The 20,206-nt window shown below is 44.3% G+C and overlaps 3 protein-coding genes across 3 annotated transcripts; 2 read left to right on the top strand and 1 right to left on the bottom strand.

Annotated features, from left to right (window-relative positions):
* Window positions 1-316: 316 nt before the first annotated feature.
* On the bottom strand, window positions 317-3,564 carry N7483_009836 (C2H2 type zinc finger domain protein; the record flags this gene model as incomplete). Its single annotated transcript, XM_057093263.1, has 9 exons — window positions 317-339; window positions 428-609; window positions 676-786; window positions 838-949; window positions 1,014-1,252; window positions 1,325-1,402; window positions 1,461-2,255; window positions 2,325-3,195; window positions 3,246-3,564. The coding sequence occupies 9 exons, from the start codon at window positions 3,562-3,564 to the stop codon at window positions 317-319; spliced, it is 2,730 nt and encodes a 909-aa protein (XP_056944437.1).
* Window positions 3,565-3,821: 257 nt separating this feature from the next.
* Window positions 3,822-5,714, top strand: N7483_009835 (uncharacterized protein; the record flags this gene model as incomplete). Its single annotated transcript, XM_057093262.1, has 3 exons — window positions 3,822-4,142; window positions 4,206-4,791; window positions 4,861-5,714. 3 exons carry the CDS (start codon window positions 3,822-3,824, stop codon window positions 5,712-5,714), a joined length of 1,761 nt encoding a protein of 586 aa, XP_056944436.1.
* Window positions 5,715-17,557: 11,843 nt separating this feature from the next.
* Window positions 17,558-18,763, top strand: N7483_009834 (C2H2-type zinc finger protein; the record flags this gene model as incomplete). The annotated part of the gene is made up of 3 exons (XM_057093261.1): window positions 17,558-18,021; window positions 18,092-18,573; window positions 18,645-18,763. 3 exons carry the CDS (start codon window positions 17,558-17,560, stop codon window positions 18,761-18,763), a joined length of 1,065 nt encoding a protein of 354 aa, XP_056944435.1.
* Between the last annotated feature and the right edge of the window lie 1,443 nt (window positions 18,764-20,206).

Genomic DNA, 20,206 nt, shown 5'->3' with positions numbered 1-20,206 from the left:
GGACGTTTGGCGTGGTCAACTGGTGATGTACATCAAGATTCCAAAAATTCGCTAGAAACATTTCAATGGATCATTCATCCTGGAGGAATCCTTTTTTACACATGCGCATTTAATTAGAAAACTCGTATAATGATACTTGCCGTAACATGAAGCCACCACTGGCACACCCTGAGGTTCAAGTTCCTATTCGTGCCAATTCTAGCTAAACCTTGGGAGGAATCACAGAAGTCTTGAAAGGTTTCAAATTTACATTTCTTCAAGTTCTCCTACTTGAGATGTAGAGGTCATTTAACAGGAAGTCCCATGTCGAACACGATTAGAAACCACCTCTAGCCACCGCTATTATGTTTATGAAGTCACTCGCATCTTTATAGTATTTGTCAGTGGTCTTAACTATCCAAGAAAAGGTCATATGGTATACACGTACCACTTTTAGAAGTGAACTTGAGAATATGCTCTCCGTTTTCGGTTGTCTCGGGGGTATAGTCCTCGGGCATCATGAAAATGATAGGCTTCAAATCAGGCACTATCACCGTTCTCTCGTCTTTTACTTTCAACCAATAATTTCGATTCAGATGGTGAGTGATGAATGCAGTCCAGACGGGAGCACTGTGTCCAGTATTAAGTATGAGAAACCATCACTCCAAAGTTGTGGCATCTGATGCATGAACCTACTTTTTCTTTGGACCATCGTACACGGAAGCTTGCAATCGAACAGCCCCGCTAATTTCATCGCGAAAAACACGAAGAGCATATAAAGAACAATCCTCGACAAATTCAAATTTACTGGAAACCTTAACTTTGCGAATATTCCATCAGATAGGTAGATTGACTCACCCTCCATACAACTCCTCTTCACCATCCAGGTAATAGTCTCGAATATCTTCAACTGGCCATCCTTTATCTGCAGAGCGAAGAGCCAGAAATGTGCAGAAGGTTACGACCAGAGCTAGATAGTATCCATTTCAGTTATTCAATTCTTATATTTTGTATGTGTAGACTGTTTTTCTTACATTCCATGGTGGTGAATGGGATACGTGCCCACAATACTAACTCATTGCCTGAATTTCTTCTCCGACATAGCTGGAGGTAAGACTCTTTCCGAATAACCTCCAGCTTGTTGAGAGACAAACAGAAGTGTTCACTTGGTCGAGCGAGAGGTTTGACCTTGCACATAATTCGAGCGCGAAGATCTTTCTCCCGCAGATAAAAATCGACATTAAAGTCACTCTCGGATCCAGGATCATCAACTCTAAAAAAAGATCAATAAGAGCTAGATGGATACTCAATACCTAGTTAGTATTTTTAAACGCTGAATACTTACAATTGGAAAAGTTTCACGAATCCCTGCTCCTGGAGGATCTGCTTGAGTCCAACATGGTTATCGCCAAAGCACTCGCCCCTGCGGCACTATCAGTAGAGGTGGTATAGATCAATTTGAATAAATGGATAGTCTTTACTTCTCGAATGATCCCGGCAGCCTTGTCTTACTGGCAATACTGCTAAATATATCAACTGCCCAATGATTGAGTGTAATATTTGTAATATCGTCATCTTCGGTGAGTTGTTTTGTTGACGCATTTCCAGGGACAGAGATTCCTGATGCCAAGCCAGAGAGCTGAGACTGAAACTGCGGTGGCCGTGGGTCAAAACGCGCCATCCAGTCATTATCTGGGTGCAGTGTCGGTATTTCTTTAGAAAGGGAACTGGGATCTGCTGCGTCTTCATCTGAAAACTCAGCTAGATCCTGGGGGCTTGCATGCTCAGACAAGGTATCAAATGATAATTCTGAGTCGTATTCACTCTTGCTGCCTTGAGAATTCAGTTTCACAACTTGAACTGAAGCTTTTGACCCTTGCTCTTCGTTGTCCTCGCTAGTACTTGGTAGCACAAATAGCGCAAGATCCTCCATGTGTCCACCGATATGTCCTTGAAGTTCGTGCAGTGTGAGTTCCTGTCCACAGATAAGGCATGCCTCTATCTGATCATCCGAGAGATCAATCTGACGCTCGCAGAGGTCGAGGAAAATCTCTAATCGATTTGGTGGGATTGATCCGGCATGATGCTGATCCAGGTGTTTTGCCAACTCTTTTCTTCCTGGGTATGCTTTATCACACTCCTGGCACACAAACTTACGCCGGTGAATCTGCAATTCATGGTAGATCCATTCATGCCGACTCACGTAGAGCTTCCCAGCATTTTGACAGTTATCAAATGTGCACACATACGGGCGAAGATCGCGGAAAACATGACGTCTAGATTTCATTTGATGTTAGTACCTGGTATCCTGCAAGTAATGACCCATTTCCCGAGTTTTTTCTTACTTCCATGATTGTCTGTTCTTCATCTCGCTAGAGTCCAGCTTCATCTTGCAATAGGGACACGTAAAGAAAATGTCTTCTTCTATTGTCTTTGGTGGATCTGGCACGGAGTTTGATCGTCCTTGACCGATTGTCGTCGGGGCATAAATGGTTCGCGATCGTGTATTTGTTTTGGTATCGAAGACGTCGGACCTATTTGCTAAGGAAAAGGCCTTTGACGTGGTAGATTTGGGCGCCTGTGATTGAATGCTACGACCCTGTGCCTGAGAAGCAGATTCTTCGTCCTTCAATAGCCTCTGACCCTTTCTTGCAGAAAACTCTGGGTCTGGCTCAGATATTGCATCAATGGCGTTGGTTACTTCCCGGGTCACGTCGTATGGATGATCAGTCCAATGTTGAAGTTGCTCCCTTCGTCTGGTATTTGCTCTCGCGAAACGTTCACAAAACCACGATATGTCCTCGATGTGACCTGCGTTGAATGTCTGGTTCACGGGGGCGACTTCTTCTCCCTCAAACTCGATATCGCGCCCGCTCTTTGTAAGACCGCGCCACTGTAGCACTTTTTCCAGTATGTGACTCTCATCCAGAGACGTGAAGGCAGTAGCCAATGGAAGTGTATCTACGCTGATCATCCTTTCTTTTGCTTTTGTGTTAACCGAGGTGATATATCGACCTGCAAGCTTGGGGCGTCGAAGCAGAGAGGAAAGATCGAAAAGCGACCGAATCTGAGCCAAGATTTGCTGAACAAGCAATCGGATCCTCGGTATCCTCTTGGGAGGCTGGACTTTGCCATCAGAGTCCGATTCAGCGCTCACACTACTTAATGAGCCATCTGATTCATCGGCATCGCTTTCCCTCTGAATGATGCGCGTTACTCCGCGTTGGTCAGTTGACAGTCGTGATAAACGTGGTATGAACTCTTACCTTGGTCCAGGAGGGCACCCAGTCGAATGAGAATACCTCTGACTAGACTCTTCAGCTCATCATCATAGCGAAGGGTGTCATCTAAAGAGCCTCGTGCCCTTTCTGGTAAAACCACCTTGGTCTGGTTACCCCAAATCTTGGCCCTCCCGTACCCGTCTATGATCTGCGCAACATCCGTCTGGTCTAGACTGATCGCTGTGGAGTCGCGGTCTTTCCTGTCGAGAGCTAGGAGAAATTTCCCGTATAGCACAAAGCAATGCCGATATGCTGATGAAAGAGACCCGATGTGTAAGGGTACATTTACTGGATCATCAGTCATTTTGAGATCATAAAGTAGTAAATCCTCAGTACCATCATCAAAATGATACCTCTGCCTGTGTGATATGAGCCTAGTGTCCGAGTATTAGAGCGATGGCAGAATGGTATTATTGTTAAGGAATTTGAAGTGAAGTATCATCTGACAGTTAGGGATAGGAGATAACCCCCGCTTACTATTCCCAACTGGGCGCCAAAATCAGCTTCACATGGCGATACCCCTCACTCTACGCTTACTCCTCTTGAGTATTCCCATCCCTAATGGAAGTCACAGGTCTTGTTCTAGGTGGTATACCTCTTGCAATATGGGCTCTAGAGAAATATGCCGAGCCCTTCGAGGCTTTTCGGCATTACCGTACTTCGATAGAAACCTTTCGAACCGACTTGATACTCCAGAACCGACATCTACAGACCACACTCGCCAATATCGGCCTTGGGGCTGAGCCAACAGGAGAGGAGCTGCGTGAATGCTTTGAAAGACAATTCCCGAGTATATCTCGGGAGTTGCTGCTCATCGTTCGGCGCATGGATGAGGTTACGGCTATTCTTTTAAGGAATCTTGAGGTGGATAGTATTGGCAAGGTATAACACTGCAAAAGCTAAGCTATTTATGCGAAACTTAGTCTGACTGACCTCTTCGCGTAGCCAGCCGGAATGTCCGATAAGTTCCAATGGGAATGGCGCAGAGTAAAACACAGCTTCAGTACCAAGAAGCGGAATAAAGTGGTCGAGGATCTTAGAAATTGGAATGATGACTTGAGGAGGTCTCTAGAGATACCTGAGATACCGGCTGAAGACGATAGCATCAAGGTTCAGTATTTGAAACGTCGATTTAATATACAGCGCTGTGATTCCATTCGCATGTGCTTGGCATCCCTGCATCGGGCTCTTGAATATGGATTTAGCTGTCCATGCTCGCCTGCTCATGAAGCCGGCATCTATCTTGACTGGGAGGCGTACGAGTCTACTGAATCAAAGCCTTTCAAGGTTGCGGTCTCATACGCTACCCCGTTGCATCAGTCCAATTCTTGGCAGAAGCTCTGTTTCACTCTAGACACACCTCCCAAGAAGAATGACTCTACATCCGCGCTATTGATTCCAACAAATACATCAAACACACCAACAAGAGAGCCATCGCCATCCCTATCCATGCGATCTCTTGTGACACATTTCAAACGCAGTCGCTCCAGCTCACATATTCCAACACCACAACCTGCGACAGAGGAGAAGAGTAAGTACCCGTGGACCACGATTTCCCGATGTTAGGTTGTTGCTAACTAGTGTGGTGTCGTTTTAACAGCCTCTATTCTTTCCAGCTCGTCTAGATATTTGAATTCTCCATCCTCGACTAAAAGTGTCTCCTCGACCACAAGCTCCAACATAACTAGCCTTTGCACTACACTGTGTACTGCTATTGATCCTTTGCAGCTGCAAGGCATTCTGGAAGATCCCGATGAAGATCAGAAACGACGATTTCTTCTCGACTCAAGTTATAACCAAGCAGATCTTTCCCGTATCATTGAACCAGTTTCCCTCAGATCTCTCTTTGAATCAGATCGGGAGTTATCTCAAAGCCGACCGTGGCTTTTACTATCTACAAAACAAAGATACGGTATCGCAGCCTCGGTCGCTTGGTCGGTTCTACACCTCAGCGGCAGCTCCTGGTTCAATGACAATTGGGACTATAGACAAGTGAACATCTTCCTTGAGAAGACGGGCACAGGTCACGAAGTACTATCCCGACACCCTTGCAGCTCATATATCTTCTCGCCGGGTGCAAAAATTACAGCAGAGGATTTCGCCGGAGAGAATTTAAGGAATCTGATTCCAAACCGAACCATATTTTCGCTTGGCATTTTTCTTATTGAGTTATGCATTAATAAACGATTTGCTACAGCAGGTGGCGATAATACAGTGTCATCATCACTGTTGGATGACTACCAAGCTGCACTGGGTCATCTGGACGAAGTATATCGCTTGGCGGGGGATCCATATGGATATGCAGCTGAGAGATGTGTGAAATACTCTTTTCAAGGTCGAGATCTATACAAGCAGTTTAGTTTCTCGCAGTTCCGACAACAGTTCTATGATACGGTAGTTGCGCCTGTCCAGGCGACCTACCTGCTGTTCCCTGGCTCGCGTGATCCTGAATAGTCTTCACTTGCGACCGTTGAATACTACCCAACCATATAATGAAAACAACATTTACTCCTCTACTAGTGCAAGAACCTTGGAACCACTTGAAGGTTTAAATTTAATATATTTCACACTGGCAGTCACGACTACTAGTATGAGGCGGGTACTACTCCATGTCAGTGCTTCGATTTTCCAAGAGTACCACTAGGTAGTAGCATCTCATTTTTTCATTTTTTTTTTTCATTCCAAAATTTTCCAACTTGAAGTACAAACTACTTGACTTGCCGACGTGCATCGATTTAATGTTGCCCATGTGATCATGCGATCTCAATGATCATCACCTGGGCATGATTGATGTTGGTGCACTACTAGTAGAGCCCGAAACTTGAACTTGAATGAACATATATTTAGTGCCGCGCCCGGGTGAGGATAATTAGTAATCTTGCTATTAATCCCAACTCGAATGTTTGTTACAAAAGAACATTGAGATTAAATGACTAGTAGTAGTAGTGAAAATATCAAGGATGAAATCAATGGTACATAGTATATCAAACTTCCAAAATTGATATGCCAAGGTGTAGTACGATCTCGGCTCGTTGATTTTAAAATGATCTACTAGTAGTTCAACATAGAGTTGATCGCCGCCACGATCGCGCCAGACCCTGGAACAATCGACGGCTAAGCAACATGACACCGGAGAAATTGGGCAGTGATCGCTCTCCTTGACACGAAAATCAGTGTCAATCCTGAATATCTTCTTCCTGTCTAGGGTGAGTAACTAGGGTTCGAATTCTGCAGAATCAGTGATTATACCAGGATCTACTGTATACCTCCGAGTTCTACCTAGTAGGTACGATTTAAGGTATAACACTAGAAGTACTAGTTACTAGTACTCATGACTACATGACCACGCGTACATCACTATATCACAGGTAATGTTCATAGATGAAAAAGCAGACAAATTTCAGATAGATGGGGGGAATCCTACACCAACCCCCCTTTTTCATTTTCTCCTTTGCATCATCTTTCCTGGAGTTTGCCACCAGGATTCGCAAAAATAGAAAAACAGCGCAGAGAGTCGTAATAACCACCAGGGAGGGGCCGGGAGAAGGAAAAGTTCATTGACGCAAGTTTTCGTAACGCAGTACGAAATACATACCAGGAATAATTATTTTATTTTATTTTGATACTATTTTATCCTTACGCAGGGAGTCCACATACTTTTTTTTTTTTCCCCTTTTTATTTCCCTTTTTTTTCCAACTCCAAACTCCAACATGAGTGAAGTGCCAAGAAGCGCCAAATGCCTAAGCTTGCCGTGGGGAGGTCTTGGCATAGTCAGTGGCCGCGTAAGCTCTATTACTCTCTAATAGGGAGAACGTCAGGCGTACCTTGGATGTGGGGATTTGCGCGATAATTCACTTCGACGCGGGAACCAATAGTGGATTGAGAATACATCAAAAGATCAATGGAAAAGTTTCAGACCCTTTTTTTTTTCCCTTTATTGGATTAATTTTTAATTTTTTTGCTTTACCTGTGGGGTATATGTATGATTTCTTTTTGTCTTAACTTGTGAACTTATATGTACATTAGGATTTTGGGTTTTACGGAGTACAGGTGATGCCTAGGAGCGATTACGAGGCGGAGAGAGAGAGTACATTCTTACTGCATATTACTACTGAAATGCTACTAAGCAGTCACTTCCAGGGCCTTGAAGCAATGTCCTCGTCAACCGTGTCTGAGGTATACCACTAGTAAATTTCATAGTGGACATCGAACAAAATAAAATAAGAATTCAAACTAATTCCAACTTAATTTTAAAATCCAAATACAGCAGTTGAAAAAAAAAGAAATTCCAATCCTCCCGTGTCCCGTATCAGAATATGCGCATGTGTCGTTGGACTGTCCATCCAACACAGCCTCCCCCTGAATTCGATATCGAATTTCAATCCAATCATAGTTCTCCTTTCTGAACCGGGGAATGGAGTCCTAGCATCTGCATCAATAGAGGCAGGTATCCCGTACGGAGAACAGAGTGCTCAGTTCCCCTGTACATCCAGCCTTGTGCTAGATCATCTCTAGGGCTATGTATTCGTTGCCTTGAAACTTGTATTCATTGCACACAGACCCCGGGGGCCTGAGATAATGGGCGCGTTACACAGCAACATACATACACTTCCAAGTTCCAAGTTCGAGGTTCAAGTTTGCCTACTTCGTACACGACCCAAGCGAATGGGTCCTCAAGTCCCATCAAGAGGGGCTCTGATTGTTTCCTGGCCCCCCTTTTTCGTGGCTTTTTTTTTTCTGGTGGATTTTCAGGGTCTGTCCCGTTTTGAGGATCGAAGTTTTAGAGTTTGGGTCTATTTGTGATTTTAATTTTCCCATTTTCGATTTTTTAAAAAAAACTCTTCAGGTTCTTCTTGGCTATACACACTTCTCACTGTGGTGGCGGCGGACACGGCTGAATGGTGGCTTTTGTGGATTATCAAGCCGTTGTTGAGTTCACAATGTTCGCTACAAGGACCATGGATCTGAATGGAGCGTTCGTGAATAGAATTTTCTATTATCTTATGAAATGGTTCTATCAGAGATCGTGGGGGCGTTTCCGGCGCATACCAGGAACTCCGAGGGCGCTTGGATCCCCACTTCGACAGCTTCTTTCAACATGGATTCATTCAATGGGAACTAAGAAATTTTTTTTTTCGATTTTTGGTCCATGCTGTAACTGTACTCGGAGTCCGGTACATATTACTAGATGCATGGATGCATATCTTACCCCGTACTTTGTAAAAGAGGAATTCCAGATGTCTGAATGTAATTCGACAAAACCCTTGTGTTCGTTGCCTGTCAAGCATGCGAGATACCGCGGATTCATGTGAGAAGATCAAGGCCGGAAAGATATTCATAGTTTCAGAACCAATCATATTCGAAAGAGGAATGTGTCGTAGTGCGCAACCTTGGAAATGACAGGGATCAGGTTTAGTAGCATTGTGCATTGACTAGATGACCAACAATGTGAGGACTACGACTCGGAGTCAATGCTACCTCCAGCCCTGGGGGTCATGCAGTGCCTTTTTACAATACTCCAGACGAGAGCGCCTGATCACATCGAAGAAACACATGGTTCAGCTCACTTTCAGTTTCCTGACCGGGCAACGCGACACTTCACTGCAAAGAACCTTGGAAAACCTTGGAAATACACATGTGCAGATACACAAATCCCCTTGCAAGGGAGCCGAGACCCTGCATCAACAATGACGGTGCGGCACGTCCAGCATGAGCTGTGAGGGGTGTTATTCTAGTGGATCGACCGAGTCAGGATCAGGTAGCCTCCATTGCCTCATCGTTAGGCATTCTGCTGAGGCCACGTTAAAGATGTCATTCTGTAACAGGCCCCCTGTCATCTACCCCTTTGCTTCGTCAACCTCATGATGCAGACGCGGTCTACAACCCACAATAGGTAACTCTCGCCCCCAGACGGGACAGCAAATGACATGTGCCAAGCGGCGACGCGATCCGCTTTCTGCACTGTCTGTGCCAGGGGGAAGCTTGATCCTGATTTCTGGGTAAGGGTTTTGAGGCTACTCTGAGGTCCGAACAGAGAACCTTGGAATATGCAGGATATACGATGTTGGTGGGTAACACCGAGCCCACGTTATTGTGTACACCACAACGCACACCGTATATTCGGATGAGAGATCAGAAGAAGTTTAAGTTTTGGATTGATTGATACGATCGGAAATATTAACAGGAACCAGTCGGAGTCAGATAACCTCATGGCGGGGTTATTCCAATAACCAAATCGGTAGACTTACAGAAACAAAAAAGCTTCCCATGGATATCTAAATATGGTGTGTAGTACGCGATACTCTTCCCGGGAATTATGTATACGTAAACAAAGTACGGAGTACTCCGTACATACGTGCATTCAAATGTCCTACCACGGAGAAAGTAAAACACATATGAACAGAGAACAAATGATATCGCGGGATATGAGCCCCGAGGTTTTCCGCCGGTAAGTTCTCAAGTCTCCTTGGGAAGCAAAGAATCGATATACGTAATGAATGAGGAAAAAGCGAAATGAGTATGTCGGCACCCCCCGTCAACAAAGCTTACTGCCTGCCAGAAGAAGGATAGCTAGAGCTCCATATACCACACCTTTGGAACGGTTCATAGAAGTTTGGGACAAGGAAAGTGAGATGAGAGGAAATTGGATCTCCCGTGGAGTTCGGTTCGAGAAAAAAATAAAAAAAATTCCAATTTTTACTTGGAAGCGTCAGTCACGAGAGAGTGTCCATTTCGATCTCGAACGGTTGGGGGTGGACAGTCAAATGAAGAACCAGTCATGATCGAGGAAATTCCGATAGAGCCCAATTCGGGAGGAAGTGACCGGCTTGGATCCACCCTTCAAGATGCGCCGGACGTTTCAGAGTGTGATTAGCGTTGACCCTGAAGGTGGCAGTGTTCTTAGTGTAAAAAAAATGGGGGATCCACCAGGATCGCACGCAGGGATCATAAGCCTAGGGGACCAGACCAACGGGCTTTGCGGGGATCAAGGGCTAGAGGGTACTCCAGTTCTGGTAGACTACTCCGGTACTCGGGGGCCCCATCACGTCATTGGCGTCAAGCCTCGTCTTTTCCCCCTCTTAGTGTAAGCTGACGGGGACGTTGATTGACATTCTAAAATATGCATTATAAAAGCCTAATTATTGTTTAAAAAAAATAAGACCAAAAAAAGGAAAATCCAAAATACGATCAAATGAAAAAATACGAGATAAATTAAATCCACGTAACTATTTACATAAGAACCATAGATCACAGTTCATGATCATAAATAGAACTTGAAAACCAGGCACATCTTGGATATGCTTGAATTTGCCTTTTTACCGACTTAAAATGGGAAGAGGAGGCAGCGTCTCTTTTCCCATACCATTCATCCCATTGAACAAGCCAACGCTGCACGGGACGAGCACGCGTCAGCTCCAAGTGGGACTCTTCTTATACTAATAATTCAATTGGTCGATCCTCAAGTGCCAAGCTCGGCTATCGACTATCTGCCGTCTTTCAGTGGAGTGCACTTAACCATATTGAGCATTATGTCGACACTAGTTCAAAAGGACTCTGCACAAATATACAAGAATGTGGATTCAGTGGATCAATGCGGTAGTGCCCCCTCCCCCCAGTTACCCAGTTAAACTATATGGATTAACCCCCTCCTAGTGGATTATTTTTTGGGGGATTCCGGTATCGGGTGTGGATGGTGTGTGGATTGGGGGAAGATGTGGAAATGACATTGGACCAATCACCATTTGTTTATAACTCTTTTAGTGATTGTGGTTTTATGAGCTTTCCGTCATATCCTGTTTCGTTTTTCCTCAATACGGGGTGGTGGATGCTCTTGTCGTCGCCCAACTTTACCATTTAGCCAATTTAACCGTAGTGGGACACAACCGCGCTTCACCTTCTCTTTCTTTTTCAAGTTTGGTACAGTGGATATAAGTTCGACTGGCTCGAAGAGGGAAGTGTGGTTCTTGTTCAATGCTGCATGTTTCATGGTGGTGGATTTATCCATTTAATTTAATATTTTTTTTTCTATCTATAGAAACAAAACCAGTTGACTCGATCTTGTTCCCATGACACTACGTATTACCATTTGCTTCCCCTTATTCTTATTGGATAAATTTGTTTTCTGTACTTTCTTTAGAACCTTTACGCCAAGATTTACTCCATACTCCATCAATGCAACGTCGGTCATCGGGCTCATCAAATAATTCCGAACGGTATCTTCCTATACTCCGTACGCCTCAGATCAAATAAAAAAGTCAACCTTAGAATTTAGAGGACAATCTCTTTGACGATCTGCCGTGTGGACACCGCCAAGATCGGAGCCCCGTGCAGATGACAGATGCCCTGGCTGTTTCGTAAGTACGGATTACGGAGGACACGACTCGGATTTCCACTGACCCACCAGGCGCACCTGGGCATTTACATGGATTTAGTAACGTTAAGCACCTGGTACCACATCGAATTCTAACCACTCATCCCATATGCGTGTTGATGAATGATAGGAAATATTTGAACTTTATATTAATACACGTCATGGGAATTGTGTTGAGGCTTGCATATGAGATTTCATCAAAGGAATAATAAATAATAATAAATCAATTAATTCATAATCAACACTAGTCCAGTCTTGTATCGACCGGGGGAGGATTATGTGCACTAGTACAGAGGAGTCAAGTGGGTCACCGATTTAGCCCGACACTGCTAAGATTTCCTTTCATCCTCGTAGGGCTATGACGGTGGTGAAGGCGATCATCGTCATGGCGTGAATGAGTAGATCGTCAGATGCTAGGTGTTCATCGTTTACTTTTATCTCGTGTCATACATGTAGATGCATGTACGAAATCAAACCTCATAGATGGGATGAATCCATATTAAATTTTTTTCTTCCTCTTCATCAGATGCGTTATCCCATGCTTTGATCTCGCTTCAAGGAGTTTCCCCCTCTCCAGGACTCTCTTTCTATCCGAGGTGTCCCGCATTTCCAATGTTTCGTAGCTCCAATTTATACATATCTGTAAGTATATCTCCGACAATTCAGCGGGGGAAACAAAATTCAATCTAGTACATCTTGACCGCCCTTTTTAGGACTGAATTTTCAGCGCGTTTCTCGGAAAAGGTGAGAGTTTTCCGTAGTAGAAGAAGCCGGGATCCCGGTCTCTGGGCAGACTTACCATATTGGGTTGGGGGGCAAGACCAGGTGCTTGATTTGAGACGCGTCATGAGAAGGGTGAGCCGTGTTCCAGTCGACGCTGTTCCTTTCTTGGTTAAGTGGGATAGAAAAGCGGTCAGCTTGAACGCGTCTCTTTTTTTTTCTTAGCTTTGATCTGATATATCACCTCGTTATTATGTACTACGTGCTTAATATACTCCATACGGAGTATATGGAGTTCAACATTTGAAGTTTGTTTGGTTAGTTTCAAATGTTCGTAATTGAGATGTTACTATTATTATCATGTTATCTGTAGCCAAGTGTTATTATTTACGGAGTATTATGATGCTTCATTCTGATATGGGAACTCGTACTCCATAGTGATGCTCCACATACCTTCCGTGTAGCATGGACCTCTTCCCTTTTCTAACCATCTACGGAGTATGAAGGGAAGTGGAGTTGAAGAGGACCAAGAGAAAAAAACAGGTTCAAGGTCCAAGTTGTATACAAAAAAAATAAATTCAATAAATTCATAGATTTTAACATTCGATCTTCACCTACGGAGTATACTCTGTCTATCCGGCTCTCCATGTAACCCATGTGTGGATGACCGGCCCCTCCCAACGGTCGCATCGAGGTCACCTTATGCTTGCATATTAGGTTCAAGTGTTTAAAGAGGGGGGATATGTCATCGTTTGAGATATACTGGGGGGGACTTTATTAAAAACAAAGACAAAAAAAAAGAAAGGAGCACTACGGTGTTTGAAATTTCTGAAACAAGGCTTAGGGTCATGATGTTTTACTGCGCCCCAAAAAATTATTGAAAACCTCCTTTTCCCCTTTTCATTTCTCCTTAAGAAAAGAAATCATGATGCAATTCATCCAGCAGGTCCTGCCGGTGAATGTCGGGTGGGCCAACAACATAACAAAACACGGGATGGCTGAAAGGGTGGTGGTTGCTTGTTTTTTGTTTTTGTATTTTATTTTTCCCAGTTCGCGCACTGACAAAAAGCCACGGGAAGTTGAACGGGTCTTTCGCTCTATTAGGTCAATTGGGTCAACAGAGTACGAAGTGAATTTCATATGTTGGGGACACACATCCTCCGTATCGGTACCTGATGTGCCCAAGCGCGGTGCGGCGCTCCAGCCCGACATCTGTCTAGATTCATCAATCGGCTCCATTGGCGGGGCTCGGCCAGACCCTAAAGGACTTGAAAATGTTAGGTGATTTTTTATAATATTTTATTTTCTTTCTGGAATTACTATGGAGTATAATGGAGTACTACTTTTTTCTATGGGAAATCGATCTTCCCCCCCGTACTAGTAGTGCGTGACTAGTACATGTATGGAGAACTACTCCGAGTATCCAGCTCTGGAGTGGACGGATGAAGAATACACAGCCCCCCCAAGAAATCGACTATAGAGATGATCACAATATTAGAATCTGGTTCACGATCTCCGGAACAATAGGGTAATTGGAGTCATTTAACGGTATGTCAATAGTTTACTCCAACTACTCCTTTCAAATTACTCCAGTGTTCCCGCTTTGCCCCTGGAAATCCTCCATAGGTAATGTTCAAATGTTCGGCATGCAATAGAATATGACCCACGGTCGCGATCAAGGAACGCTTGTGGGATCCATGGGTAATTTCCAGACTTGCCATATCCGGTGAACCTCTTTGAATCTCTCAATGTGGCTTTTTTGATTTTGTGGTGCTCCATTTTCTGGAAAATCTTTCAAACCATGGAACGCCCGTGGCGTTGTCTCTGCACGAACGGGGGATGCGGAGAGGCCAATGATGGTATGGCAGGGGAACTCACAGACTCACATCAAATGATTTTGAGTTGATGTCCATGGTTCCGGCAGCAGGGTGATTTCCGATAGCTCCCCACCCGTGGCGGTGGCTGCTCCTATGATCCCCTTTGGCTGAATTGGTTGGCCCTGGAGAGTTGTTCGGAGTGATACATCTCCTGCCCGTGGTAACAGAACCACAGCTTGAAGTTATGACTATTGTTATTACTACAGGTATGGAGTACCTAGGATAGTTCAGAGGTTGCTACTAGTATGTATAGATTAGATTAGTATACACATACTCCATAACACATACATAGTCACTACCTAGGTACTACTAGTAGTAAATTGTGGGAGTCCAGTGTATAGTTCAATACACACCTAATTACACCTAATCCATGGAAAGATCATTCTTGTTTGAAGAAAGCCACGAGATGAAAGAGGTATGGTTCAAAGTTAATTCTCGGGAAAACATCTGTTCTTCAGCCTCCCTCGGCATTGTAACACAGATCCTTGTGATCACGAAGCTTGTTGCTTTCTCGGGGATTTCATATATTTGGGGACCTTAACATTGGGATTTTAGGAGATTTCGGGGCCACCGTGGGGGAATTTTTGGAACTATAGGCCGGGAAGAAATTACATATTTACGAGGGTCACGGAGTACGGAGTTCAAACCCTGAGCTCAGGACTTTTTAAGGGTGTGTGATGTGTTCGATTTCAAGCCAAGAAAAGTCGCATCTGCCGCGCTATTGCAGGAGCCGCGCCGCTAATGTCCCCATGGCGGGATGCGCTGGTCCGCCCTCTGACGTCGGTGTTCAGCTGGTCCACTTCATTCCCCCTCTCTTTTTTCACACTTACTCCGGAGAGAGAGAGACAAGTGTGGCCATGGCTTGCAGCTCCGAGCAGAAAGATGTGATAGTCAAATACGAGGTTAGAACGACTTGAGAATATGGCTTTTTATACGGAATACCTATGGCTGGATTTCATTCCGGATCTTCCCCGTCGCACGGAGGGTCTTTTTTTTATATTTTTCTTTTTCTTTCTCTTTTTCTTTTTCCTTATTATTTTTTTTTACTCTCTTGACCCTGGAAAGTGATACAGATCGCATGGCCGGCAAATTGAGAGACCCGAATTTGCAGGAGAAAAATCCGGCATTCCGTCATCACGGGAAGCCTCTTTGGGACCTTTCTTGACTCACCCTATCCCGTGGTGCCGTACAACTTTCTTCTTTACCCCTCTATAGAATGGTACGATCTATTGGTGTAACGGAGTACAAAGTATACATGAGGATGGACTGGACTAAGTCCGAACAATTTTATTTTCAAATGTGGAGTTTATTCGGTGCATCGTACATCCTCCACACGGCGATGGGTCGCGATGGGGTAAGGAGGAAAATGGCAAAAATGCTACGAAACAGGTGGGATGAGAGGAGCGTGGGGTGTACATCGTCGTCATCATGCGCATTTTTGAACATAGTCCAAAGAGAATTCCTTGACCCTTTTTTTCTCTAACCCATTTACTCCCAAGTGTACATAGTAATACTCCGTACATACAGTAAAATGAGGGAGAATGTAGGCGTCAATAATGTATAGGCTATTGAATCGATAAGTCGCGTTGGGGGGAAAATAGATAGTGGTCGGGGGGAGATTACAGACCAAATGGATTTTAAACTATTAAATTCTCTTTTTTTTCATTATTATTTTATTACTTTTACGGAGTATTGAAAATCCTCGACTGGAAGTAAGGTCTGCCCACGCTAAACTAACCCTGGGCCGTGTCAAAGGCCCTCTACTCCGACCCCCACATACAGTTGTATGGCTGGGGCATCGTCATAAATTTTTTTTCTTTTCCTTTGATTCTTTTTGCCTCCAAAGAGGGTCTCTTATCCACCAATCATGATGGACCCAAATTTGTCCCCGTGGGCCCCTCCCACATTTGGGTTTGACTGAGAGCCATGGCTCAAGTGGCCAACCCTAACTGGTGAAGGGGTTCAAAGCTTCAATGCATCAAGGATTTTACCTTTTTTTTTTTGAATTGATAATTTGAGTTTGGATGAATTCTTTGAAAGGAAAAAAAAGAAAGAGAATGATTTGAGATAAATAGATAAGATATTAAGGTGAAATATCAACTAGAACTTTGGATAGCATCAAAAATCCATCCCCAGAACGGGTATACCCTTGACGTATGGGATCTTTCTCCCCGCTACCTTGAAACACAGTCAGGGCGAACCTTGGTCGCTGCACCGTGAGTTTATTCCTTGGCGTCCCCTTTTTTTGTTGAATATAATATTTCTTGAAATTATTATTTATTCATTTTTAACCCAAATTGGGTCTTAGTGTCTCCTCAGACACGGCACAGGTGGACCACTCATCGGCCGCCCTGTTAGTCTGTGCGGGACATTCCCCCCTATGTAGTGTACGAGTACCTGGAAACACTGCCTCGATATCCACCTTTTAATTTCTTTTCTGTTTTATTTTATTTGGTTCTGAGGTCACTGCTTTTTGAGATGTCCCCTTTTTTATTTTTTTCTCTAGTTATATGGTAGTTATCATGAATTAATTTTTATTTTGGATAATAACTCCCTATAACCAAGTCCGATCCCGGAGGCCAATTCATAGTTACGAGTTCTAGTATTTTGACTCTTAAAACAAAACACACATTCTTACGGCGCGTTTAAATAAGTAAATTCTTTAGATCTTCCATTCCTCAGCCTAATCTAGTATTAATGTAGCAATTTCATATATTTCATATAGAATTCCGAAACCTGTAGTATTTTACCCTCGTGCTAGAGCATTTAGAAACCAAAATGAAAGGAGGGTCCGAGGAACTGGTTCCCGTGGAGAGTCCACTTTCTACACTACAGCAGTCCAATTCCTGCAAGATGAAATAATTATAAAAGGAATTTTTTTGAGATTATGGGAAAAAGGAAAAAGGCGAAAAATATTATTTATTTGTTTTTAAAAAAATAATATAAAAATTTAAAAAATTATATCCTCCCCCCAAAAATGAAAAATTACCTGTATTATTTCCAAACGATCTGCAACCGTCCCCGAGGGACGTCAGTGGCTCTGGATATCGTGCCTCACATCTTATACTGTTTGTCCCTTCTTAAGCTTCGCCGATCCCCTTCCCCAGACTGCTTCTACTTTTCCCTTATAATTTTTTTTAATCCCAAAATTCAAGAGGATCTTCATCTCTTCACCTTCGGACCTAAAGTCGATCATATACACACACACATTCGCACCTGCCCGAACTTAACTTCCAAAGATCCTCCCTTGAATCCTCTTTGTTCGGTCCAAAAAAAAAACAAAAAAAAAACCTCCGGTTCGCGACTCTAGTACGCGACCATATTCTCCATGACGATGGTCATTGAAAACCAGAACCGCTCTTATGGCGGCATGAGCTTCGATAATGTTTACCACCACAATACACCACAATTCACAGACCCTTGGGCCGCCGCGCATACCACTTCCCACTCGACTCCTCCCATCTATGCTACCTCCATGGGCAATGGGGCCAGCATCCCTATCAACCCCGTGAAGACCGAGGAAGTTGGTCGAGCAGCCCCCATGTCCATGCCATACCCCAATATTCCCGTCTCTGCGCCTTCCTTGGTGCCAGGTAGCAACTACACACCCACCGGTTATGGCCCAGAGGTGATGGCCATGCAACACGAGGTCCCTCGCACTGGTTTCGAACAGCCTTCAACATACACAACCGCACCCCCTATGAGCAACTTTCAACCCGCCAGCTACGCTCCAGTTAGCTACGCTCCAATTCACCCATCCCAACCCCAGGACGCTCGTCGCATGTCCCACTCGTGAGTGCTTTCGGTTTTTATAATCTACAATTTTACCTAGAACCGAATATCTGACGTGTGGATTTTACAGAGATGCTCGCGTGGGCTCAACTCAATCTCAAGGAGCCGCTCCCACATTCGGTGATGCGCTCGACGCTAGCCGCGGGATGGTAGCGCTAAGCCAGGATTTGACACCCCGTAACATTTATGGTCCTCGTGGTTCGCGCGGATCTGCTACCGATTCCTATGGATTTCCTTCAGCTCACTCTTCCGCCTCTTCAATTTCATCGGGTGGAAATTACCCCTACTACAGTGCCTCAGTAGGCTCTGTGGATTCTTCAGTTACCGACTACAGCTCCACAACTTCGGAATCTTACGAGTCCCGCACACTTCCTCGCCCTACTAGCCTTCTGGCTGGAAGTGCGCCTCCCGGTCCTCAGTCCATGATGAGCCAATTCAGCTCCAAGATGCCCTCAAACACCCAAAAGAAGCACAAGTGCAAGGTCTGCGACAAGCGATTTACCCGTCCTTCTTCGTTGCAAACACACATGTACAGTCACACTGGCGAGAAGCGTAAGTTCAAACAACCGACCACAAGGAAACGAAGAAACAGACGAAATCTTGGTGCTAATTATGAAATACAGCATTTGCTTGTGATGTTGCAGGATGTGGGCGACACTTTTCCGTGGTTTCAAACTTGCGCCGACACAAGAAGGTGCACAAGGGCGAGAAAGACAGTGGCTCAGCCGATGAAGACGAGTAATTTCAAATTGACTCGACCATGCGACGATTTTCACTTCTTCTTGAATGATTCAACATACATCATTCGAGAGCCTCCCTTCCTACCAGCTCTGCGCGATTCTCCTATCTCGCGCTGATACCCCCGCCACAGAACCGTCCTTCGCCGAGTTGTCCAGTCAACTGTGTTGACTTGGATTAATTTGCTCGTGCATCCTTGTACAACACCTTGGATCTCCCTTTTATCTCTCTCTCTCTTCCCTATCTTTTTCTTACTATACGCTACATTTCTGGATTCATATCCCGATCGGGCGTCGGGAGTTTCTCATTTGTATACCCCTTGGACGATCTGTGATGCTGGGTTCATCAGGGGCCAAAGGAAGGGAGAGCCATTTTTTTCTTGACGCCTTTCTTATTCCTACGTTATGACCATAGAGGTACCGGCTGGTTTGCGTTCCTGGTTGTTTCTTTTCTATTCTTTCGCTAGACCTGGGAGTCACCTGTTTTCTATTCTCGATACCATGGGTTTGTGATGATTCGATGCGTTCTTGTTTCATTTTTTGGGGCTCTTTTACTTTTCTTTTTTCTTTTCCTTTTTATTTCCCTGCTAGCCTACGATAGCAGCAGGTTTTCTTTCTTAATTTTTTCTTTTTCTTACTTACTACCTTGCATATGTCTTGCATTTGCATGTGTTAGATCTTCATTTCTGTCTCGTGGAATCCACGAATCAAATCATGTTTCTTCACCCTCCTTCCGGCTATTTTTTGTTCTGTTGAGGGTCGGCCTCTGTTTCCACTGGGTCTTGGACCATTGCACTGGATGTGCAATTTGGTATGGTGTTGAATATGATACCCGTGGCATTGGTGCGAAATTATGTTTCACCTTTTTATTTTGTCTCTTTCGGTGAAACTGGCGATTTGGACTGCAATTGCCCGCTAGTTACTTCAGCACTACAGTCGCTAGTCAAAAATACTAGTATTGTCTAATCCGCAATCAAGCGCTCAGATGAACCATTTCTCTCAATCTAAGTTCGTACTGTAGATTAAATCTCGGCTGCAGTAATGCTGAACATCATGACCTCGGATGTACTCGTGTATTCACATTTTCTCTAGCAGTCATCTTTAAATACCCAGTCAGTAGAGGTGACTGCCACGGGTTCCAATGTCACCTACTTAACTCCGAGGTCCGTATGTATGTGCATGTTTTGTCAGGCGAGAAAACTTGGAAAATTGCAAATGAGTAGTAAAGGAGGTCTAGGGTATAAGAACAGTTTGTAACGTATGGGTAGTAGTATCTTTCACTTCCAAGCGTGTAAGTCTACCAGTATAAGTCTCAAGTACTCACATGGACTTGTAGCATTTCCGCTAACTGGTGAAAGGCCGGATCCTCTATTTATCCGAACCAACTTTCACTTATCCGACATGGAAAAACAAAATTCCGGATATTAGGTACAGTAGCATCGAGTAGC

This window comes from Penicillium malachiteum (assembly GCF_028827825.1).
Source record: "Penicillium malachiteum strain IBT 17515 chromosome Unknown utg000004l:1.0-4883003.0:1.0-4884900.0, whole genome shotgun sequence".
NCBI lineage: Eukaryota > Fungi > Ascomycota > Eurotiomycetes > Eurotiales > Aspergillaceae > Penicillium > Penicillium malachiteum.
The sequence above is the reverse complement of the archived record's forward strand: the minus strand, read 5'-3'. Positions and strand labels throughout refer to the sequence as shown.